Source organism: Meles meles, chromosome 8, assembly GCF_922984935.1.
Source record: "Meles meles chromosome 8, mMelMel3.1 paternal haplotype, whole genome shotgun sequence".
Classification (NCBI taxonomy): domain Eukaryota; kingdom Metazoa; phylum Chordata; class Mammalia; order Carnivora; family Mustelidae; genus Meles; species Meles meles.
Genome location: NC_060073.1, coordinates 70,141,761 through 70,167,368, shown reverse-complemented (window position 1 = coordinate 70,167,368; position 25,608 = coordinate 70,141,761). Strand labels below are relative to the sequence as shown.

Below are 25,608 nucleotides of genomic sequence, written 5' to 3'. Positions count from 1 at the left end.
TCATAAATGGGTGTTGTACTTTGTCTTTGTGCTTTTTCTGTACCAAAAGGATAATATGATTTTTATCCTTTCTGTTATTGTGAGGTTATCACACTGATTGATATGAAAATATAGGACCATCCTGTATCCCAGAAATAATGGTGATGAATGATTTTTTTAATATGTTATTGGATTCATTTTGCTAGTGTTTTTGTTGAGGATTTTTGTATCTGCGTTCATTGGAGATACCGGCCTAGTTCTCTTTGTTTGTGGTGTCTTTACTTTTAGTATCAGGGTAGTGCTGGCCTCATAGAATGAATTTGGAAGTTTTCCTTCCTCTTTTATTTTTTGGAATAGTTTGAGAAGAGTAATATTAACTCGCCTTCTAATATTTGGTAGAATTCACCTGTGAAGCCATCTGGTCCTGGACTTTTGTTGACTGGAGCCACCAGTGATTGTCTCTCTGTCAAATAAATACATTTTTTTAATCTTTTATTAACATATAATGTATTATTAGCCTCAGGGGTACGGGTCTGTGAATTGTCAGGTTTACACATTTCACAGTACTTAACGTAGCACATACCCTCCCCAATGTACATAACCCAACCACAAATAAATACATTTTTTAAAAATTAAAAAAAAAAAAATGCTTAACCAGATGAGCCACCCAGGCTCCCCAATGGTAGGTCTTTTTTTAATTCAACAGTGGGAATTGACCAATGAAATGTAATTCTACTTATGAAAAGTTAGGGACACAGATTTTTTTTCTTAGCCCAAACTGAAGAGGTTACCACCCCTTTAGCAACTGTATTAGGAGATACAGATGAAGGCGTTATTTTTGCTGGCCAATATCAGTGTAAAGGAAAAGATGTCAGCTACTTATCTTCCTCATAAATTACATTTAGAGTCTCTAGCATCGTTTAGTTTTGCAGCATTGTCAGTAGTCAGGGGCACTTGGTCCCTGTCCACAGACCTCAAAGCCTATCTTCCTCTCTTATGTTACCTGTTATGATACCGTCACTAGGCTCTAGACTGTGACTGACATGTTCTTTTGAATTGGCATCCAGGAAGACTTCTTAAACCTGCTGATGATAGGCTTGACCATAAGACATTACAGAGAGATTTACTGTAGCTTGGTCATACTAGCATAAGACAACAGGGAATCAGCAGAAGGTTGTATACGAAAAGAATTCCAAGAAGCTTGTAAGGTTTTTTCTGAGGCCCCTATGATGTATGTCCACAAAGTGAGTGCCTTGATCATTGGAGATAGTGGAAAGTACACCCTAAGTGAGAAATACATTTTTTAACAGTTATGTTTTGTTTTTACTGTGAGAGCATGAGCCTTGCAGCAGGGAAAGGCTTTAACTCATCCAGAAAACACACATACAAGAACAAGAACACTGATAGCCCATACTAAGTGGCCGTAGAAGTCTGGCTGCTGGTATTCAGAAGGTCCAAAAGGAGATCTGAAGCGTCTGAGAACAAACAAAACAATTTTTCCAGTGATTGTGGACCAGACAGGTCAGTCCCTGCTGGTAGACTGTTCTTGTAGTTTTCCACAAGTCTTCATCCCAGTACCTATTTGTAATTTGAGTCATCTAAATGTACTACCATGGGTGAAGGTATGCAAAAAATGGAAGATGGAATTTGTCAGGGAGTCAGGAAGAACCAAGCCTCTGTCTTAAGCTTCCCCATACACCTGACTCTTTATTCAGTTTATAACCATTGCTTACCCATTTTAATTTTTCTGATTTAGGAGTACACCGTCACCATGTTACAAGGACTTAGGAGCACAAAAGTCCGGCAGTGAGGTGCCATTTTTGCAGAAGCAGAATGGACATTGTCTACATGTGCCACACTTTTACAAATACAGTATAAAGAAGGCTTCATATTATTTATTTGACAATGTTTTCCATGTAATTTGCATGTCAAATAAGCCTGATTGGTTTAACAAATCCTTTGGAATATACCAGGTCAAAAAGACTTCATTTAGAATTTGATTTGGAAAAGTTTGTCAAAAATATCAAAAAAGATTTTTAAAAATTATTTATTTTGGAGAGAGAGCGAGCAAGCATGCAAGCATGGGGAGAGGGGCAAAGGGAAAGACTCTATAAGCAGACTGCATACTGAGCACAGAGCTGGATGTGGGGCTTGATTCCACAACCCTGACATCATGACCTGAACTGAAATCGAGTCAGACACTTACCTGACTGAGCTATTCAGGTGCCCCAAAAATGTCAAAAAAGATTTTAAAGCACTTGCATGAATAAGATCATTATGAAATTTAATATTTAGAAGAGAAAGGAACTTTCAGTCTTTAAAAAAAAACCAAAAGTCCAAGAAAACGTTGTCCCTTTAATAGAAAGTTAAATTCTAATCTCGCACCAGCTTACTTTTCATATTGAAAGTTATTTTTTTAATAAATTTATGTTAATCTTAACCAGTTTGATTACACATTAAAATTCCTTTTTAATGATTCCTTTTTTAGGATTCCTGGGTGGCTCAGTGGCTTAAGCCCTCTGCCTTCAGATCAGGTCATGATCTTAGTGTCCTGGGATCAAGCCCTGCATAGGACTCTCTGCTCAGCAGGGAGCCTGCTTCCCCCTCTCTCTCTGCCTGCTACTCTGCCTACTTGTGATCTCTCTCTTTGTCAAATAAATAAAGTATTTTTTTAAAAAAGGTTCCTTTTTCATAAACGTTTATAATTATTTTTTCTACACCCTAGTTCTATCCAGTGTTTAGTAATTAATGGTTTAGTATTTTGTCATATTTGGAAATGATCTAGATATTTAATGAATTTAACTTAAAACTTTACGGTTTTACACTACCAAAAAGAGTTGTGGAGACTCTTTATTTTATTTATTTATTTATTTATTAAGATTTTATTTATTTATTTGACAGAGATTACATGTAGGCAGAGAGGCAGGCAGAGAGAGAGAGGAGGAAGCAGATTCCCCGCTGAGCAGAGAGCCCGATGTGGGGCTCGATCCCAGGACCCTGAGACCATGACCTGAGCGGAAGGGAGAGGCTTTAACCTACTGAGCCACCCAGGTACCCCTGTGGAGACTCTTTAAAAAGGTTATCTAAAACTTTTACTTACTTGTTCTTAACAATTACATTTAAATTATATTTAAATTACTTACAAAAACTTCATTAAATCTTAGAAAAAGTCAGCCATTATCCAAAGGTATTATTTATTGTATGACATCATTTTGAGGTGGCAAACAGTCTAACAGCCTCTAAATGCTCGACTTTTGTACAACAATTTTTTTGGCTTTTTGGCCTTCTAGATACATGCTAGCAAGAGCCTTTATTTACAAAAAACAAGAAAACGTTGCACCTGAACATACTGGAAGTACTCTGACCTGGCCACAAGGCCCTGGGTACACCATCAGCAATTCACATAGAACCTTGCTGGGGTTTTCCACATGGGGAATTGTTGTCTGAAGGCCTTGGCTCCTGGAAGACCCTTCTGCTGGCTCAACTGGGCTCCAGCATAACCATCTGCCATTTCAAGCTGACCTGCCCTGTAAAGGAAAGCCAATTAGGTCAGGAGCTGAATAGAAAAACACAAAGCACAGAGAGAGAGAGAGAGAGAGAGAGCGAGCACGTGCAAAAACAAGAGAAAATCACCACAGCCCTCAGAAACAGCAGGAAACACTGAACTCAAAGGGTTTGTGAGTACCATGTCTCTGTTTCTCATTCTCCTTGAATGCTTCCAGAAGAAGTTTGCTTTGCTTTTCCTCACTGCCCACCAAATGGCTAAATAGCAAAAATTCAAACCAGTAATTTTTTTGGGCTCTGTGTGCCCAATGCGAGGCTTGAACTCATGACCCCAAGATTAGAAGTTACATACTCTACCAACTGAGACAGCCAGGCACTCCTCAACCAAGCAGATTTAAAGATCGACTTAGCTTTATTAAATGATTCATAAATCGGACAACAGCTCATTTGGCAAGTACAGTGTGGCTCTGAGGAGTTTACAAAATGAAAGGTTTTTATAGAAGGGTAGAAAGTTATTAGCAAAAGAAAAGGATTGTCCCTTAGGGGAAAAGCAAAGAGTCTTATGCAGAGAGCATCATCTTTCCTTAGGGGGATGGAGTGTGCCCATGTGGTAGACTCATTGACACCGGTCTAAAAATTCCTAACCAGATTGTCTTTTCCTTCATTGTATATTTTTGCCCTTCTTTGTTATAGATTAATTTACCCCATAAGCATGGGTGGCTCAGTGGGTTAAAGCCTCTTCCTTTGGCTCAGGTCATGATCCCAGAGTCCTGGGATTGAACCCCACATCGGGCTTTCTGCTCAGTGGGGAGTCTGCTTCCCCCCACCTCTCTCTGCTTGCCTCTGCCTACTTGTGGGCTCTCTCTGTCAAATGAATAAATAAAATAAATAAAATCTTTAAAAATTTTTTTAAAAATTTACCATATAAGCATGGGTTTATTTTTGGGCTGTCTACTCTCTTCTGTTGATCTGTGTGTCTGTTTTTGTGCCAGTACCAGGCTGTTTTTATCACAGTAGCTTAATAGTATATCTTTGAAATCTGGGATTGTGACACCTCCAGCTTTGTTCATTCTCAAAATTGCTGCCGCTATTTGAAGTCCTTTGTCATTCTGTACAATTTTACAATTATTTATTCCAGTTCCATGAAAGATGCAGTTGGTATTTTGATAGGAATTGCATCTAATTCGTAGATTGCTTTGGGTTGTATGGACATTTTAACAATATGAATCTTTCCAGTCCATGAGCCTGGGATATCTTTCCTTTCCTGTGTATAATCTTCAAATTCTGTCATCAGCATCTTAAAGATTTCAGAGTACAGTTTTTTCACCTCCTTAGGTTAGTCCTAGGCATTTTATTCTTTTTGGTGCAATTATAAATGGAATTGTTTATTTCTCTGCTACTTTGTTACTGGTGTATAGAAATGCACCTGATTTCTGAGTAATAATTTTCTGTCTTGCAACTCTACTGAATTCATTTATTATTCCTAGTAGGGTTTTTGGGCAGTGTTTAGGGCTTAGGATTTTCTGTGTGTAGTTTAGGATTTTCTTTGTATAGTTTCATCTACAGAGAGTGACAGTTGTACTACTTCTTCAGCACTTCACTGCCTTTTCTTTTTGTTGCCTGATAGCTGTGGCTGGGGCTTCCAGTACTGTGTTGAATGGAACTGGTGAGAGTGGACATCTTCATTTTTTTCCTGATCTTAGAGGAAAAGCTCTCCATTATTCACCATTGTGTATGATATTAGCTGTGGTTTGTCATAAATGGCTTTTATTATGTTGAGGTGTGTTCCCTCTACATCCACTTTGTTGAGAGTTTTTATCATGAGTAGATAATATATTTTGTCAAATGCCTTTCTTTGCATCTATTAAGATGATATGGTTTTTATCCTTCCTCTTATTAATGAGAAGTACCACATTGCCTGGTTTGTGAATACTGAGCTATCCTTGTATCCCAGGAGTAAATAAAATTTAATCGTGGTAAATGATCCTCCTAACGTATTGCTGAATTCAATTTGCCAATATTTTTTGAGAACTTTGCATCTGTGTTTATCATTGATATGGGCCTGTTTCTTTTTTTGTAGTGTTTTTGACTGGTTTTGGTATCAGGGTAATGCTGGCCTCATAGAATGGATTTGGAAGTTTACCCCTTTTTTTGGGAATATTTTTTGGAATATTTTGAGGACAGGTGTTAAACTCTTGCTTAAATGTTTGATAGAATTCACCTGTGACTCTGTCTGGTCCTGGACTTTTGTTTGTTGGGGTTTTTTTGATCATCAGTTCAATTTTGTTACTAGTAATGGGTCTCTTCAGATTTTCTATTTCTTTGTGATTCAGTTTTGACAGTTTATATATTTCTAGAAATTTATGTATTTCTTGTAGGTTGGCCATTTTGCTGGCTTGTAATTTTGTAGTATTCTGTTCTGATCTTTTGTATTTCTGTGGTGTCAGTTGTTACTTACCCTCTTTCATTTTTTTATTTGTGTCCTTTTTTTCTTGATGAGTCAGGCTAAAAGTTTATCACTTTTATGTTTTCAAAGAACTGGCTCTTGGTTTCATTATTCTATTTCTTTTGGGTTTTTAAGTCTCCATTTCATTTATTTCTACTCTCATCTCTATTATTTTCTTCCTTCTACTAATTTTGGGTTTATTCTGTTCTTTTTCTAGTTTCTTTACACGTAGGGTTAGATTATTTATTTGAAATTTTTTGTGTTTCTTGAGGTAGGCTTGTTTCACTATGCATCTCATTCTTAGAACTGCTTTCACTGTGTCCCCAAGGATTTTGAACCATTGTGTTTCATTTTCATTTCTCCATGTATTTTATTTTCTTTCATTTCTTCATTGACCCATTGGTTGTTTCACAGCATGTTGTTAACCTCTATGTGTTTGTTTCTTACACGTTTATTCTTGTGATTTATTTCTAGCTTTCATATGTTGTGGTTGGAAAGGATTACTGTGAATTGTCTTATTAAATTTAGTGAGACTTGTTTTGTGGCCTCACATGTGATCTGTTCTGGAAAATGTAATGTGTTCCCTTAAAAAGAATGGATAATCTGTTGTTTGAGGGTATGTATCTTTTAAGTCCCTCTGGTCTAATATGTTGGCTGAAAAACTACTGTTTCCTTATTTATTTTCATTCTTTATGATCTATCTGTTGTTCTAAGTGGGGTATTAAAGTCTCCCAGGATTGTATTACCGTCACTTTCTCCATTCATATGTTATTATTTGTTTTATGTATTAGTAGGTGCTCCAGTGTTGGGTGCATAGATATTTATAATTATTATAACCTCTTGTTAGATTGATCCCTTTATTATCATATAATGCCCTTGTTTGTGTCTTGCTATAGTCTTTAAATGTATTTTTATTGATTTAATTATTGCTACTCTGGTTTGCCCCTCCCCCCATCAATTTGCATAGAGTATCTTTTTCTATCCCTTCACTTTAAGTCTGTATGTTTCTTTAGTACTGAAGTGAGTCTCTTATAAACTGCACTTGGATAGGTCTTATTTTTTTTTTCTGTCACCCTTTGTCTTTTGATTGAAACACTTAGGCCATTTCATTTAATTATTGATATATATGTTCTTTTTGCCTTTTTGCCATTCCTTTCTTGGTCTCTTGCTCTCACTCCTTGTGATTGATGACTTTCTTTAGCGTTTTGCTTAGCTTTCTTTCTCTTTATTTTTTGTGTATCTCTTACAGGTTTTAAGTTTGTGGCAACCAACTTTTCGTTTGTAAGTTTTTTAATAGACATAGCATACAATTTACCCTCTTAACCATCGTCCGTGTGCCATCCAGGGGCATTTAGGGCATCCCCCTTTTTGTGCAACCACGACCCCGTCTCCACAGTGTTCCGTCTTCCCAAACAGAAACTCCATAACCCTGTGCTCCTTAATTTTTTTTTTAATTTTATTTATTTGACAGACACAGATCACAAGTAGGCAGAGAAGCAGGCAGAGAGAGAGGAGGAAGCAGGCTCCCTGCTGGGCAGAGAGCCCAATGCTAGACTCGAACCCAGGACCCTGGGATCATGACCTGAGCTGAAGACAGAGGCTTTAACCCACTGAGCCACCCAGGCACCCCACGCTTAACTGATTTTTAAATATAATGGACTTTACTACTTCTATCTTTTAATCTTCAAGCATACTTAAGTGTTGTACTACCTTTACTTTGTTTACTTTTACCCATGAAAGTTTTCATTTCATAATTTTCTTCTAATTATGGCCTCTTCTTTTCCCCTCAAAGAAATCATTTGTATTTTTTTAAGTTTTTATTTTTTTATAAACATATAATGTATTGTTAGCCCCAAGGGTACAGGTCTGTGAATTGCCATTTGTATTTTTTTTAATAAGGCCTCTAAAGGTGATGAACTTTTTAAAATTTTGTTTTTCTGGAAAATTCGTCAGTTTTGAATAATGGTGGAATATTCAGGTTGTAGATTTTTACAACTTTAAGCACTTTGAATATATCATGTTGTCCCCTTCTGGCCTGTATAGTTTCTGCAGGGAAATCAGCTAATAGTCTGCGATTTCCTTTGTATATAACTCACTACTTCTCTCTCTCTGGTTTTTAAACCTCTCCCCTTTATCTTTGACATTTTAATAACTATTTGTGGTGTGGATTTCGTTGGGCTCATCTTTAGTGCTTCTCTACACTTCTTGAACCTAGAGGTCTGTCTCCTTCCCCGGGTAAGGGAGGTTTTCATCTATCATTTCTTCAAATAACTTATCTGCCCACACCCTTCCTTTTTCTTCTTCTCGGACCCCTATAATGCATATGGTTTTTTTCACTTGATTTTGTCCAGGAGATCCCTTAACCTATCCTCTTTTTTTCCTTTTTTTTTCCTTTTTACTGTTCAGGTTGGGTTCTTCCTATTGCCCTCTTTTCCATATCACTAATCTGTTCTTTTCTGTCCCCTTATCTATTGATACCCTTTAGTTCATCTTTCATTTCAGATATTGTGTTCTTCAACTCTGATGGGTTCTTTTTAAATTTTCTCTTTGTTCAAGTTCTCGGTAAGTTCATCAACCCCATTGTCCAATCCAGTGACCATCTTTATATCCATAATTTTGAACTATTTATCAGGCATATTTCTTTTTTTTTTTTTTTTTTATATTTTATTTATTTAACAGAGAGAAATCACAACTAGGCAGAGAGGCAGGCAGAGAGAGAGGAGGAAGCAGGCTCCCTGCGGAGCAGAGAGCCTATCAGGCATATTTCTTATTTCCATTCTATTTAGTCCTGTTTCCAAGGTTTTGGTTTTGTTTGAAGTAGACTCCTTTGTCTCCTCCTCTTGCTTTACTTTTTTTCTGTGAATTACATGCAACAGCTACTTTTTCCAAAGTTGAATGATACTGTGTAGTCATTGCCTGTGGAGAATGTGTGCCTGGTAACTTTAGCTGGCTTTCTGAATGTGTGGATGTCATGGGCTTGGATCCTGGGGCACTTCGTGTTAGAGCCACTTTGGTGGGATGTACAGAACCAAAGCACGTACAGGCCAGGACAGTCTCACGCCTCTCCACATAGAGTGCACCCTGGCCAGACAGCTGGTGCTATAGTAGGTATTGTCTGGAGGCATTCCCAGGGTTTTTGCCTGGTAAGACAGCTGAAGCTGAAGAGGTTTCATTCTGGGCAGCTTGGGGCTCTCCGTGGAGCTAGTGCCCTGGGCAGGACAACTTGAGTTTACTGAGCATGGGCCAGGGCTTCCCAAGACCGTTTGTGCAGGTGGCACCCTGGTTGGTTGTGAGCTAATTTGGAAGGTCCTGAGATGCTCTGAACTGGGGTTGTCCTGGCAAGTTATCTGGAGGTGAAGTGGGGGTCTGGATTATTCTGGGGTGCTTTGCACTTGTGTCACCTTGGTGAGTCAGCTGTTGGGAACACTGACCATGGGTGTTATGCTGTGGTCTCCTCCAGGGCCACCTTCACGGACACTGTGTTGGTTTGGGTCAGGGGCCTGGTGCTGCTGAAGTGGTAAGCTGGCTGTGGTGCCCAGACTTGCTTGTATGTTTGCTCTCAGGGTGGACAGGGAAGACAGACAGTGATGCTCACCAGCCCCTCACAAGCCCCTATACTGCTTGGTAGAGTTCTGGGGCAGGATCTTTTATATTCTAGTTACCCTTTGAAACCTCATTGTTTTTTCTGTATCCCAGGGCAGACATCTGCTCATAGTCCTTCAATATTATCCCCCTCCACTGTGGTTCTCAGTGTCGGGTTTGGGGGTTCTCTTCATGACTGTGTTTCTGTCTCTGTCTCTCTTGCCTTTTTGTATATCATCTGTCTTTTGCTGTGCAGAAGCTCTTTGGTTAGCCCTTTATTGTTCTTCAGGAGGAAGTAGGTGTAATTTGTTGGAGGAGCTGAGTTCAGGAGCTGAGCTCAGGGTCTTCCCATGTGGCAACCTTGGACTAGAACTTTTCATTTTGATACAGTTTTCATATGGTTTGGTATTTTAGTTAGCCAAGCAACATTATACCTTGTAGCATAACAACAGATTCTTCTACATTTCATGAATACAATTCTGTGTAAGGTGATGACATTCATTATCACTGTTGTTTTAATTTTGTTTTTCAGGAAATAACAGTACAACAACTAATGTCTCATTTGGACTCCATCAGGAAAGACATGGTCATCCTAGAAAAAAGTGAATTTGCAAATCTGAGAGCAGAGAATCAGGTGATACAGGTTTTGGGTTATTACTAATAAAATAACTGATTTCATATGTATTCCACTTGGTGAGGAGTAGGACCAACTAATGATTTTATGTGGTCATAGATCAAAGTATACTACATGTTTAACTGTAACTAAGTTTCTATGTATAAATCAGTTTCTTGAACCAAGAAGTCACATGGAAGGGAAAATCTTTGAGCTCTTTATTATGTAAAATTTCTCATACAGCTCAGTATAATGTTCTCGGAATTTAATGGGACATTTTCCATTTTACGTGATTCTGTGCTAACATTTGTCAGTTAAAAGAAAACTTTATACTTCAGTTGGAATTTTGTTTAATAGCTTAAGTATTTTTAAATTTAGAATATCAGTCATGGTTTAAAAGTAAAGCAAGAATGCTTTTTTTTAAACTGTTCATAAGAATTTTTTGAATATGATGAAATATTGTCCTTTTTTGTGTAGTTATACTTAATCCTTGTTTAGAAATGTGTAGATATCGTCCAGTTTTTGCTATTGCAGGGTTTCAGATTTGTTGAATAAATTATGCTGTAGACGTGTTTGGTGTAATGGCAATTGCGTGTGATTTTCTTTACACCTAGAAAATGAAAACTGAATTGGAACAAGTTAAGCAACAACTGATCGTAAGTTTAAGTACTTAAGCACTTCAGAATATTTTACTAATTTCAGAACAAACATTATGAGATTTCTTACTATTTTTATTTTCCTTAAAGAATGAAACGAGTCAAATCAGAGCAGACAATAAACTGGACATCAACCTAGAAAGGAGCAGAGTAACTGATATGGTAATGTGCTTCTAAATGTGCCTTCTTGGTAACTTAATTCCTTTAGCTTTTTTTTTTAACCTCCTGATTCATTTTATCCTTTAGTTTACAGATCAAGAAAAGAAACTGATGGAAGCAACCACAGAATTTACCAGCAAGGTAAACTAGTATGTAAAAATGTCTTTTATACCATTCTCATGTATAACTGCTTATATGTGTTGTCCCTGAACTGTGATCTCTGTCAGAATCTAGCTTTCCTGGTAACATGTTTTATAACTAAATTATTTCTATAAACAAAGAACTATTTTTTGAAAGACAAGGAGTCACAATTAGCATTTTAAATGAAGGCAGAGACTAACAGTAACTATCTATTGAATGCTTATTATGTATCAGATACTGTTTTACTTGCTTTACTTCTATTCTCCTTAGCCTCTAAAGGCCCTCTTTATTCCCATTTTGCTAGTTTGGAAAATGAGGCACAGGGAGATTAAAGTCATCTAGCTACTAAGTGTTGGAGCCACAATGTGACCCTGGATTCTAAACTCCATATTCTACAACCGTTTACCTTCTCCTAATCCTAAATTGTGATCCGTGTTTAATCTCTATGGCTTAAGTAAAACCCAGTTTTTTGACTCAGCCTACAAGTTAAGAACCGTTTAGTCTACATTCCACCAGAAGAGACATCACTCTTTTTTTGTTGTTTTTAAGATTTTAGAAAGTGCACAAAGCCAGAGAGGGGCATGAGAAGGTCTTAAGCAGACTCTGTGCTAAGCTCAGAGCCACAGGCAGTGCTCAGTTTCATGACCCTGAGATCATAACCCACACCAAAACCAAGAGTGGCAGTTTAACTGACTGCCACACATGTGCCTCGACGAGCATCACTCTTTCTTAATTATAATTAAATAGAAAGGAAGGCCTCATTTGTCTTTCCAAGTATTCTGTTCTGGTCTATTCTTGGCCAGATAAAAGAAATAAACAAGGAAATCAAATTCTCTGAGAGCTCATTTCTAAGCTCCATATGCCATCTTCTCTCTCTACCTACCCCTTAGCCCCTGTACACATAGCATTTGGTATTACCCCACAAAAGCATTTCTGCCATTCCCTTTAATACTGGTGCCAATTCACATTATAAATCTGGATGAGATTTTTCTTTAGATTTTGTATAAGTTTTCATTGTGATATCCTAAGGATTTTATACACATAAAGTGTTTATAGTTTTGTGACTAAAATTTTTCTTTTCCTTCTTAGCTTATTATCATATATTTTAGGTCTCAGATCTTTTACTGTGAGGCTTCTAGTAGCATGTACCCAAAATAGGTTAATCCAAAGAAATCAATAATAATGATCTCCAAATATCAAAAGTAGAATATTCTTTTTGTCAGTTTGTAATCAAGTTCGTGTGTTTTTTCTATCACTGTGCTTTTACTGTTTCCCCAGTTAAGACTTTTGCAATACAAAATTAGCCCCTAAGTAAGGGTTTCTAATGTAAATGTTTGTGTCCATAATTCACAGGGACAAAATTTGTCTCATTCTTATTTTCTGCAGGATACCAAAACCAGAAGTATTATTTCTGAGACCAGTAATAAGATTGACACTGAAATTGCTTCTTTGAAAACACTGATGGAGTCTAACAAGCTTGAAACAATTCGCTACCTTGCAGGTAAGGCAATTTGCTCTCTTGTTAAAAAACAAAAATCAGTGGAGTAAATCTGAAGATCTAATTCACGTTTTTAAATTATTTGGGCTGCCTCTTATCTAGCAAGTAGAGGGAATGGAAGCTAGATGCATTGTACAAAATGGAAGGTTTTTATAGGAAGAAATGTGAGGCAAGAAAATTTCTAGCAAAAGGATTGTTTCAGGCAAGCTCACTTTCCCATGAGGATAAAAACAAGGGGTCTTAAACAGATTACCTTCTGTGTAGAGGGCCCATTATCACTCATTGGAAGATCCCCCATTATTCAGTTAAAACTACATTTCTGGGAAAGTTTGAAACTGCAGTTAATGTAGGTGTTAAGCCCTGGTTTGTAGACGAAGCCTAAGTGACGCCATTTGGGGCCTATAGTTTAACAGTTTCCCCATTTGCTCAATCTCAGCTTAACTGAAAAATGTGTTCAAAATTTAAGACATTAGTGCTGCTCTCAGTTACCATTATGTTGTTATTCTTTTCTCTGGTATTATTGGAGAGGAAGAATGTCCTTTGCCCTTCTGGCTGGACTAACATTGACATGAGACAGATTAACAGGAGAAAACAGACATGAAATTCCAAAGACATTCAGGCAATGTGAGGCTTATATGACATCCTGAGCTAAGAATAGGGGGGTTAGGGGTTCTGAGGATGTAAAGGGAAGGACAGCCATCAGCAGGAAGGTGAGAGGAGATGTTTGGAAAATAAAGGTTGCTGTTACACAAATAAGCATCTTAGGTAAAGAGGAATCTCAGTAGCTCTCTCAGGCTATAGGCTGTCCTTTCTATAATTGTAAACATAGGCATTTGGTGGGGAGGTAAGGAGTTTTTCCTAAATCTGCTGGGTTTCACTGCTTTTAACTGAAAATGGGCATGGACAAAGTGGCCCATCTTAGTGCCTACCCTTGGCACTTGAAATTTCCTCTGAGAGATCCCTGAAGTTTCGCACACATAAAGTTGAGCCCTGGTAGATTGTTCCATCTTGTTGAATCAGTCTTCTAGTACTGTCAGTAGATCAGCTCAGCTATAATCTCACTTCAGGAGGCCATGATGCAGGTATATTCTCAAAGTGAGCCTGTGATTTAATTAAATAATCAATCAGGTGTTCTGTTTCTATCAGAACAAAAGAAAATAATGGTTAAGGATTGGATCAAAGTTTCTGAGTTCTGAGGGTGGCCGGTCCTGACTTCTAGATGTCCAGCTGGACATATCCTCAGCTGGAGTGGGAGCAAAAAATGACAGATTTTCCTGGTTTAGAGTCCACATGTCTCTGATCTTTGAGTGGCCCCTAGAACAACAGGGATGCAGAGGGTCTAGATGGGAGGTAGTACGATTTTTCTGAAGGTTACCTCAAGTTGTTTTTATTTGCTTTGCAGGGCTTCAGGGAAGAGGGCAGTTTTAGTTCTCAAATGATACCAAGTCAGAAGGGTAGGAGAAAAACTGAAAATATGAGTTTAGAGAGTTGTAGCTAGTCATTGGAGGAAACTAGAGGTAATCTGGATCTAGTCCAGTTTTTGATGAGCAGATTAAAACCTAATACACAGGTATTCTTTCTGTAATCACCATTTCTACCAAAGATAGCCAAATTGACACTAATTAGTTTGCAAAATAAGTTTGGTTTTAAAAGAACATGGCCTGATTAATTTATGTAAGTGCAGCAAGAATAGCAGTTGACCATATAGGCTCTTTAAACCTGCTTTGCTGGAACTATTCCTAAGAAATCTCCAGATTAAATTGTCAGTTGCCATCAGACTTCACCTGCAGTACCTATAGATTTGGGTGAATTCTTTTCTCTAGGTTCCTGCACTGGCCAGGAAATGATCTTCTTTTCTTACCTGGTAAAGTTGCTGGGAACTCCGTAAGCAATAGTTATCAGGCTGATATTTCCAAGGGGGCTTTATAGGCTCCATAAAGTCCTTAAAGCTGTCTGGTCATATCTGAGTCTGTGTAAATCTGTGTCTAAAATAGGACATTCCAGTCAAGGCCTGGATCATATAACCAATTTACCCATTGTGTCCCGTTAAAAGGAGAATGGACTCTTAGACTACTCAATGGGTTTCTGAATGCTGGAGATGAATGTTCCAAATTGCTGTAAATCAGTTAGCTTAAGAAAAGTTTTCTTCAATCTGAAAAAACAAAACATTTTAAAAAGTCAGCAGTATTTCAAACAAAGTGATAAAAATAATTCTCAGTTCGTTCAGTCCGATTTATTCTTATTCTGCTTGAATCTGGTTTTGTTTTTGTTGTTTTTTTTTACTAGTTCAGAAATTCTTACCTGGTTCAGATTTATGATTTTAAGATTATTGGAAACTTGTACTCAGAGTTCTTTATGTGAGTCTCACTGAGGACATCTGCATTACCATCAGAGTAAAAGAGTAACTTAAAGATGACCATGGTTATAGATCTGATTAGACTTCATTACAATGCAGTTGATAAGGAAATTGTTTTGTCTATAATATACAACACTTCAAGATAACATATGACACGATACCAGAATTTTAGGAGTTTCACTAATTTTACTAACATGTCTATACCAACACAATCTGAGGGTTTAGTGTCACTTTGACAGTGCTTCCGCTGCAATTTACTATACCATAATTTCACAAAATTTTTTAAAGTTTTTATTATGATCCAGAAACATACAAAAAATATTTAAAAGGTTTGAACATTTGATTAATTATTATGAAATAGCATGTAATTATTTAGCCCAAGTGACAATAAAAGATTTCAGAGGCAAAGAGAAGTGGTTACATTGTTGTGAGCAAAATTTAGCTCTTTTAATATTGACTCAGTTTTCTTAAGTCATCAAAGATAACCAAACACAATCCTTTTTTTCTTGGCAGATGACTTTAAAGGTAAAGAAAAGCTTTGTTTACAGTTTCTTACTAAGAGCAGACCAATAGTTCAAGAAAATTATTTGCTTGCTTAAATTTATGCTAATCTTAGCCAGTACTGATCGCACACAAAATTCTTTTCTAAAATTATTGTTCTGTAAACCTTATCCAGCTTTATTTTTTACATTCAGATTTTGTCCTAAGTTTTCCCCTCTTTAAATAACCGCCCTCACTTTAGGACAAAATTATCTTTTCGTTCAGCAAAGCTGTGTTTTGTCAGCTGAAAGAAAACCAACCTCAAAGTAGGTTAGTAAATGCTTTTTTTTTTTTTTAAAGATTTTATTTATTTATTTGACAGAGAGAGATGGCAAGTAGGCAGAGAGAGAGAGAGAGGAGGAAGCAGGCTCCCTGCTGAGCAGAGAGCCCCATGTGGGGCTCGATCCCAGAACCCTGGGATCATGACCTGAGCAGAAGGCAGAGGCTTTAACCCACTGAGCCACCCAGGTGCCCCAGTAAATGCTTTTTTTGTCTCACCAAGGACTGTAGCCTGGGAGACAGTCTTTCGTAGTGCTCTGAAAAGAACTGCTCAGAACTGTGTACAAGCACATATACCCCCTCCCTTTTGTATCTGCAAAGTATAATCTGTTACAGTCCTTAAAATTGAAGTTTCTCTCATATCTGATTGTTAGAAAATATTGCTTGCATGCCTCTGTTTTAACTGGTTTTCTGCTTCTGCCTGTTTGATTTCTCCTTGGTCACTTGAGACTTCAAGTCAGAGAAGGCCAACATTGGTTGCATACTGCAGTTTAAGGACACAATTCTTATTCCTCATACTCTGACTTTTCCCTGCATACAGAGTTGTTCCCCTTAACTCTTAGAAACTAATTTCTAGTGAAAACTGTGTTATAAGCAGTTGTGAACTGTTTGTAGTATCTAGAAACATGTCCTCCATAGCAAAGCACAAAACATTTTCCAACATCCAAATTTATCTTTAGTCTTTCTATAATAAGAAAGAAGTAGATAAAATAACGAATTAAGATAAACTCATTAAATTAACTTAGCAAAACATTAAAGTTTCAGGTCACCAGAGATTTTGGAAGAAATTTAAAAGTTTACATACAAACCTTTTTTATGTTTATTTACTTGTTCTTAACAATTATGTTCAGACTACCCACAAAACTTCATAAGAAAATAAAGTCAGCCACTGTCCTAAACTTATTTTCTGTTAAGTTTTGCAAAAAAGGTAACAGGAACATATTTAATTCTTAATAAACACATGCATAATAGATATGTCTTTAACCAACAATACTAAGTAATCACATGAACTTGAAAAATATTTGGATTAGTTTCTAACTTTCTGAGTTTTAGAACACCCAATCCTTAACAAGCACTTTGTCTTCAAACCAACTAAAATAGAGCTCTTTTACAAATTTTGGTATTACCATCCAGAGGTAGAAAAATATCTCACATTTATAGCATATATAGACAAATAATAAGACTTTTGTTTGCACCTTTTCTTTATAACTTGTTTTTACTCACACCTGTCTAGAGGACATTAATTAAAGGCCTGATTTCCAAAGACCCCACCCCGATGAAAAACTTCTCCCTGACCTTGGTATTTCAAACAATGGCTCTCTTATCCTAGAGATGATCGGGGTAAGAAAGTTACATCCCAAAGATATGGAGAGATCATCCAGGTTTTCTCTAAGGTGGAGATAGAATGTACCTATTTGCTATCAAAGGTGCTAGAGTCTGCCACAAGAGCCCTTTTAGAAGTTTGCGTTTTTAATTTTCAGTCACAGGCAGTTGTGGGTTGTGTTTACATTTTAAAGACCTAAGAATTTCAAGGGACAGTGAAAGAATGCAAAACAAGTTTTTTTTCCTTTAGAGTTTCAGATTGCTATTTAAGATTTGGCATTTTTTCTTAAGTGCAGGACAGTTTTGTTCAATTTTGTAATCTTATAAAACTATAGACATTCTAAGAGGCATTGGTGGGCTTTGTTTCTAGAGTTACATTTCTACTTTTACAGAGATCTGTAAGACAAAGACAGTTGTTACTAATTCCCACAGAATTGGATTATGTCCTGAATGTCAGGGGATTGGCCTGTTTTTTGAACTAAATTTGCTTTATATCAGAATTTTAACTAAAATTGGAATCAGAAACTTTATGCTTTTGTAAAATCTTTCTGAAGCACTTTAACAAAACCCTTTTTTCTGGGTGTATGGTTCAACCCTGGCTTTTCTGTTAGCCCCTGAGGATTGGCCCTTTGCAAACCATTTGTAGGAGGAGCTAGGAAAAATTATGGTCATTGTTACTCTCCAAACAGGGGCTGTGAATAGCCATTAATCTTTATAATTCTTCTCTAAATTTGGTAGGATCTTCTGAAAGTAGAGGTGAAAGTTTAAAAGATTTTCTGCTGTCTGGGGAACACAATTTCTTTTGTAGAAGGTGGTCTAGGATCTACTTCTAAAGGATGTTGCATAGAAATGCCTGAAACTGGCAGAGCCTGATTTCAGAGCCTTGGAAGATAGGAGCAAAGAGACCCTTACTGCCAGTGTTGGGTGCTTTTGTTAACAATCCTTTTCTGACTTTCAGCATTTATATGAGCAACCTGTATACTTATAACCTAGAGATTAGGCCAGAGTTCTCTGTTAATCCTGTAGGGAAATAGATGTGAAAACAGTCAGATGAGACTGGATTTTAAAAAGGGGCATTTATGTTGGATATGGACATTGATTTTTGTCTGACGTGTGATTTCTCTTCATTCTGTCAGGGGAGTTCCTAAGGCTAGCCATTATACTAATACAATTGAGAGCTACATTTAAATAGATATTTTTAAAATATAGCCAATTTAAAGGATCCACTGTCTAGGCATTGACAAATGAGATCTATCAGTAGTAACTCACATCTGTTAGAAGTGACTAAATGGCTTAACCAAAACCACAAGAGGCATTCAGAGAAGAGTGAAGATAATGTAGCCCCTGTGATCCAAAATTAATCTAAGGAAGTAAAGGCCTTCATTGCACAGGTAGTAAGGATAACGCAATGAAAACTGTCTCTGATCTCCCACAAAAATTTGAGACTCCTGCCATCACAAACCCACTAATCTGTGACACCAGGCAGGTGCCACTTAGGAATGGGACTTTCTAGCAGTAACAGTGAACAAATGTCCCCATGGCCTGGGACCTCTCACAAGAAACTCTGCGAAGAGCTGGCATAGCTAGACAGACTCAGAACCTGTCTATTCAAGTGGCCATCAAGGTACACCCTCTGGATAGTGGAGACCAAAAAGAATATTCTCAGTGGTCACAAAGCCAAGCACTTAGGACATAGAAGACGACAAAGGAAAAAACCATCCAGTTTTTCTTGTAGCTAAGCCTTGGGTCTCTTGGAGCTACACTAATACTGGGGAGGCTTATTCGTTGGATTGTGTGTTTTATAGTGTACCTTGTTGCACAGAAGCTTTCTGGAAGTTGGCAAGTGACCTGTGTCAATCTAAGCGTCCATGTCCAATTTAGCATTGGAATCTCTGAGCTAGGTGGCAAGCACTCTACGGGCTTTTAAGTGCCCAACCCATCTCCACCAGTTTGGTGGCTTTGGCTTCCAAGATGTCCCTTAGCAACAGCTTTTACCTCATCTATGACAAATGCCACAAAAGACACAGGAAAACAAAGTTCCTGGAATGAAATGGATCAGTACCCAAGGAGTACTCTACCAAATTTACCAAGAGTCCCTAAGCCCAAGGAACTAGTTCCACAAATAGTTTCTCCTGCTCATTTTCATTTAGAAAAAGGGTTCTCACCACTCTTGCTCTTGACTCAGACTTCACAGAGATTCCAGGAGACAGAGGTGATAAGAAATCTTACCTTCTGCTGACTATATGTCAGATTTCCCAAGGATCTCTCTGCTGCAGCAATGCGGGCAAGAGTGGTATCCAGTGAGTTTAAAGCATCCTGCTCTTTATGCCAACTGTCAGGAAGGATGAATGTCCTCCGCCCTTCAAGGTTCTTCTGGCTGGACCCAGAATCAAATTGACATGAAACATTAACGGGAGAAATTCAAATTTGGTTTCATGTGTACGTAGGGAATCCACAGACATGAAATCCCAAAGACAGGCAACATGAGGCTTACATGACATCCTGAGCTAAAGAGAGGGGTTACAGATCCTGCAGATAGAAAGGGGAGGAAGATCCACTGGGACCAGTCAAAAGCAAACAAGTCAGAGACTCTGGAGAGAATCATCTTTAATTTTAAGCCAAGCAACCTGTTCTTTGATCTTCTGTAACTGAGTTTCAGCTTCCCCGGAAGTGTTGGTCGAGGCACAGCAGGTGGTCAGCTGAAATATAATCAAGCTAGTCTCTTATCAAGGACAACTTTGGCTACAGAATCTAAGGATCTTTGGTGGGCTGCTAATTTTTTAGCAGCAGATTTTGTAATAATTTAAGAATTAAGGAGAAGTTCTTAACCATAGCCTCATTTATTTTTATCCCTAACCAGGAAATAGGGATCTGCCAAAAGAAATGAATCCTGAATCAGAAAAGCATCCTGGTATAAATCCTTTAAACTTAGGGGAGTTGAAACAATGAAATGTCTTATTTTGCTTGTGAAAAGTTAAAGGCCTTTATTTACATAAAAGACAAACAAACGTGAACCTCAGCACACTAGCAGTGACCAAAATATGTCACTGCAGACTGTCAAAGAGGCCATGCATCCCACCAGCACTTCCCAAACTGGACTCAAGCAGACTTCATTCAGGGACTGTGGACTAGAAATGAGGAAAGGACTAAACCAGTAAACCCCAGTAAGGATTTAGGAGAAGGATTAGGGGAAGGATTCCAACATGGAATTATAGACTGAACCAAGGGCTGAGGATTGGTGCTCCAGTAGAGCCTCCTTTGTTAGTCTAGACTGAGTCGTCAAGCCTGGAGTGGAACACCAATTAGACGGGTAGCTTGAACCCAAAAAGCAGAGCTGAAACTGACATACCAAAGGCCCCCATATGGCAAGAAAGACCGTGAACTCTCAGCATTTGCAGGGTGCCAAACCTGTGTTTCTCATTGTTCCTAAATGCCATAGATATTTGCTTCAGATCCCATCACCGCCAGCCAATTCTATTAAAAACAAAACAAAACAAAAACAAAAACCTGAGTAAACTTGAGGATCTAATTGGTTGTATTAAATCATTCCTGAATTGGGCAGCATCTCACTTAGCCAGGAGAGGAGAGCTTCCAGGAGTTGTGCAAAATGTACGGTTTTGGGGGCGCCTGGGTGGCTCAGTCGGTTAAGCGGCTGCCTTCAGCTCGGGTTGTGATCCCAGCGTCCTGGGATCGAGTCCCACATTGGGCTCCTTGCTCCGCAGGGAGCCTGCTTCTCCCTCTGCCTCTGCCTGCCACTCTGCCTGCCTGTACTCTATCTCTCTGACAAATAAGTAAAAAAAAAAAAAAAATGTACAGTTTTGGGATACATGGCTGGCTCAATTGAGAGAACTTGTGACTCGATCTTGGGGTCATGAATTTGAGCCCCACATTGGGTATAGAGATTACTTAAATAAAACTTAAGGGGGAAAAAAGGTGAAAAGGAGAGAGGGCAAATGAGTTATTACCAAAAGGATTATTCCAGGCAGTCACTTTCCCCTAGTGGAAGAGCCGGGAATCTTTTGCAGATTACATCACCTTGTGGGGGATGGAGAGGACTCATGTCGCTGATCACAAACCTCCTGGCTGACTGGTTAAGACCACACTAAGGTTCAAACTACAGTCAGATACTAAGTTCCAGTCTGGGGACTTGGCCTAAGTGATCCCATTTGGGGCCCCTGGTTTTCCTTTTAATGTTTTGTCAGAGAAAGTAATTGGCTGTCATTTGATATTGAGACCTGTTAGCTCCTATCTCCCAGGGTAACCATAGAGCACAAAAGAAAAAAAAAAGAGGATCTAGAACACGTTTCCTTTATCACTGGGCAGTGTTGGAAGAATAGAAGTTTAACAGCACTAAGTTTAGGATATAAGTTTAATGGGTGACTCTGCAACCTACTAATAGGAAAAGGCTTATGGATATCAAAGAAATACATAAATACAAGTATGAAGTGATACAGAGATAAATTGGTTGTTCCATAATGGAAACAAAATGAAAATTTGACTTTTATTCCTATGTTCTTCCATAAGGATTTAAGGGGACTTACAGAGAAAGGTCACTAAAACAGTGGCAAAAACCATGGCAAGCATAGGGGGGAAATTACCGTTTACTTTGAATCCAGCTGAGCACAAATATTAGAGACCCAAAAATTAGATTGTCACATACTGAGCTCCTCAAGTACCATGTGACCTGACCCAGTTACAGGGCCCAAAGGAATGAGAAGAGTGCCCTACTTTCATAGTACTTTCTTTCTTTTTATAAAAAGTTGTGTTTTACTATTAGAATATATTTCTTTTTAGGCTTTTTTCCCCCTGTATATAAGTATTGCAGATTATTACAAATAACAACTAGATTGTATTATACAGACTACAGCTTTTTCAAATTTAACCAAATGTTTTGAGTATCTTTGCATATCAGTACATATGTATCTTTTTACTAGAAAGTATTCCATTGTATGAAAATGCTCTGATTTCTCAAGACCTCAGTTAACAAACATTCTGCTCCTGATTTCTCATTATTAGAAATGCTGTTGTACCCAACAGTCATGTGTGTGACGCATGTGCGTGCGCGCGCACACACACACATCTTTGTGCCCTTATGCTAGTAGTTCTATATAATTGTTCAGGAACATCTAAAATTGGGGGACCAAAGATATGCACATTTAAAATGGCTTATGGGGCGCCTGGGTGGCTCAGTGGGTTAAAGCCTCTGTCTTCAGCTCAGGTCATGATCCCAGGTCCTGGGATCGAGCCCTGCATCGGGCTCTCTGCTGGGCAGTGAGCCTGCTTCCTCCTCAGTCTTTGCCTGCTTCTCTGTCTACTTGTGATCTCTGTCAAAAAAAAAAAAAAATTTTAAATGGTTTATATTACTGAATTGTCCAAAATAAAACTGATTATACCGTCAGTGGTTTTCTGGGCAGCCTCTGAAAGTAAATGTGGGGCCCCCAGCCTTCAGCTGATAATACCTCCCTTCCTCTCTTCAATTTGAATCTTTTAACATATTTTATCTTTTTAAAGTACCTAGCTTCTGTTGAAGAGTCATTTGAAAAAGAGTTCTAAGGCTAAAGTAAGTTTTGAAAACCACTATTCTAGCAAAGTCTCTGGAACCAGAGATCTTCAGTTCACTGGTGATGCTCAGGGGAAGTTACAAAATAGCCCAGTTTGCAGTGTTCATTCCCATTTTCAAAATAGATTTCAGAGCAGCCCAGGTTAGGAGGAGGCTCAGATTCCACTCACCTGACTCTAGAGTGTTTACCTAGATTGGTATCTTAAAGTCCCTTTTACCCTCAGTTTGAAGATGGTGGTCTCCAGAAAGCTTTCTTTCAGTAGTGGCTGAATGTAAAGCAGAATTGAATAGAATTAAGTGGCAGTGACAAAAGAATTTAATACATCATTATTTACAAAAATACTTTTTCTTGGGGCGCCTGGGTGGCTCAGTGGATTAAGCCGCTGCCTTCGGCTCAGGTCATGATCTCAGGGTCCTGGGATCGAGCCCCGCATCGGGCTCTCTGCTCTGCAGGGAGCCTGCTTCCTCCTCTCTCTCTGCCTGCCTCTCTGCCTACTTGTGATCTCTCTCTCTGTCAAATAAATAAATAAAATCTTAAAAAAAAAAAAATACTTTTTCTGAGTTTGCTTCCTTTCCTTTTTTCACAAAGGATTTGCAACCAGCCATTCTGAAGGCATTTTCTTTTTTCTACCTTATCCTTCAAATCTGTGCAATATTGCTGCTGTTACTGTTAAGCCTTTTAGGAAATTAAAATCCCATACTCTTGGTGGTAAATTTACATCATGAGTGGATCCATTGTATGTAGAATACCTGAGATGTTGCCAAGAAAACAGTAATATTCCACTTATGCACATACTGAATTTAATCAAGAGCAGAGGGGGGAAATGAAAAAAGATACTAATAAAGCCCCAGCATTCAAAATCGTGGGATTTCCTTAGAGAAGAAATACCTATAAAATTATAAATTGTAATCAGTTTGGTTATTTGGTTTCCCAGCATCTGTCAGTCAAGACTCTTACTTTTAGTGATCATACATCCAACTTGAACTGTGGCATAAAAAGAAAATGTATTAGTTTACATATTGAATTATGGAAGGGCAGAGATAGATAGAGCTTGACCTCAGAGATAACTGGAATCACAGTTCACTCTGTATCTTGTCTCTGAATATCTGCCTCATTCTCTTATGCCATCTTTTTCCCTCCATTGGAAACATGACTGTTAGTAGCTTCTAGACTCCTGTGATTCGAGTTTCACCAACCAAGAAAAATTACTACTTTCCTTATTTCCAATTCAGAAAATCCCTGGGAAGGCGTGTGAATGGCCCTATTTGAGTCAGACACCACTCTTTGACCCAAGTCACTATTGCCAAGGAGATACGAACTGTAAGATAATGGTCGTTCCCTGTGATCTGTATAGTTAATGCAGCAGATTCTGTTCCAAACAGACAAGTAAGAAGACAAGCTAACATTACAGAGTACTTATGAGGTACCACGTACATGCTCACCTGAGCATCCTATGTAGGGATGTGTCCTTGACAGGCCATGAAGGATAAACAACAAAGGGGAAAGCAACCTGGGTAGTAAAATAACACCAATGAGACATGGTAACCACTCACAACAGAAACTTCAATATAGTAACCATTGTGTTACATATTCTAAAAACGATTGAAATGCCTCCTTCTTCACAGTAAATAAGTGTTTATTTGGTAGGCGAAGAAAACTTATCAGCTGTCTGGGTTAACAGAGAACATAATCACCTACACAGCACTATATGGCTCAAGAAATGACAAATCAGATTGAATTCTTCAGTTTGGGCAAGGGATAAGATTAACAGAATGTTTTTAAACAATAACTCTGGACTCAGGTACACATAATGTTGAGTCCTTGTTCCACCACTTGCCAGCAGTTTGTAACTTTGGACTTGTTGCCTTATCTCTACAAGGGGATAATATCACCAATCTTATGTGGTTTAACTGTGGTTAAATAAGGTAATGTATGTAACTGCTCAGCACACTGCCATGGAACATGGTAAAGAGTATCAGGATCAAATGGATGAATGTATAATTGACCAGAGTGTATAACTGACAAGAAACTTAAATGTTACTCTTTTTCCTCAATATTCAGCCTCCCTATGTGTTTTAGACCTAATCCCATTTCTTAAAATTAAGGAAATGAAAAAAAAAATAAGGAAAGGACCTTGTCATTAACCAAATTTCAGTTAGTTATTAGGATCAAATGGGATAATGTGTGGAATTATGTGTTTAAATTATAGTCGCTTTACTATGGAAGGCTGTTTCTTGAATCTTTAGTCATAAAAGTTTGCCATTTGTCTCTAGGTCTCTATTTTAAAAGTCAAGACTGTTTAAACAAACTAGAAACTAGGGAGTCCCTAAAAGCTTCACCCAGATTCAGTTTCTTAAGGGAGAACAAAAAGTTTTCAAAATGTCCATATATAAAATGTCCATATATAAATGTCCATATATAAAAGAGCAGTGGCATATTAACTACTTTAAAAGCCTTTTCTTCTACCTGTAATTTTTTAGAGGATTTTCATTAAAATTTCACGTATGAATTTTTTATAATCATGAAGTTGTTTTTAAATGTACTGAAAAGGCAAACTTTTATGGATGATATGGATGTCTATTTTATTAGCTTAACATCATTTCTTAATACAGGTAAGGTTTTCTCACTTATAAGATCTAAAATTAGATTGCATAATTACTTAAAAGTAGTCATGATTAATGTTAATGCTAATAACTTGAAGCACTATTTATAGATTCTAACTGACATAATTTGTAAACTGTTGTCCTTATTCTGGTTTAAAGTATAGGAAGCTTTTTAAAATTGGTATTTATCCTGCCCTAAAGGATATGCTTTATCCCTAGCATAATGTTTCTGGGAACAAGACACTTAAGGTAGAAAATTGGTGGGATTTCCTTTGTTTTGCACTCTTTGTTTAATTTGAAGATGACAGTATTGTGTTTGTCTCTGCAAAATAGTATCAAATGTGTGATCCATAACATGGTATCTTTTC

At 37.8% G+C, this 25,608-nt stretch overlaps 1 protein-coding gene and 1 long non-coding RNA gene across 6 annotated transcripts in view; one reads left to right on the top strand and one right to left on the bottom strand.

Moving 5' to 3' along the window:
* The window catches only part of CCDC90B (coiled-coil domain containing 90B), a 38,332-nt gene that overhangs the window by 11,978 nt on the left and 746 nt on the right, over positions 1-25,608 (top strand). For 2 of the 4 annotated variants that reach the window (XM_046014983.1, XM_046014986.1), the window contains 5 exons: positions 10,044-10,145; positions 10,739-10,780; positions 10,871-10,942; positions 11,027-11,080; positions 12,467-12,581. In XM_046014983.1, coding sequence (XP_045870939.1) covers positions 10,044-10,145; positions 10,739-10,780; positions 10,871-10,942; positions 11,027-11,080; positions 12,467-12,581 — 385 coding nt within the window. The remainder of the gene's footprint in view (positions 1-10,043; positions 10,146-10,738; positions 10,781-10,870; positions 10,943-11,026; positions 11,081-12,466; positions 12,582-25,608) is intronic. The other 2 variants (XM_046014984.1, XM_046014985.1) reach the window with 2 other exon arrangements.
* LOC123948273 lies at positions 3,232-25,606 on the bottom strand. 2 transcript variants are annotated; one of them, XR_006819945.1, is made up of 5 exons: positions 24,080-25,606; positions 19,306-22,902; positions 14,440-14,730; positions 13,508-13,679; positions 3,232-3,506 (listed from the first exon to the last, which is right to left on the bottom strand). It is a non-coding gene; the product is annotated as an uncharacterized LOC123948273 (long non-coding RNA). The 2 variants fall into 2 exon arrangements; XR_006819944.1 differs by lacking the exon at positions 3,232-3,506 and having other exon boundaries at positions 12,533-13,679.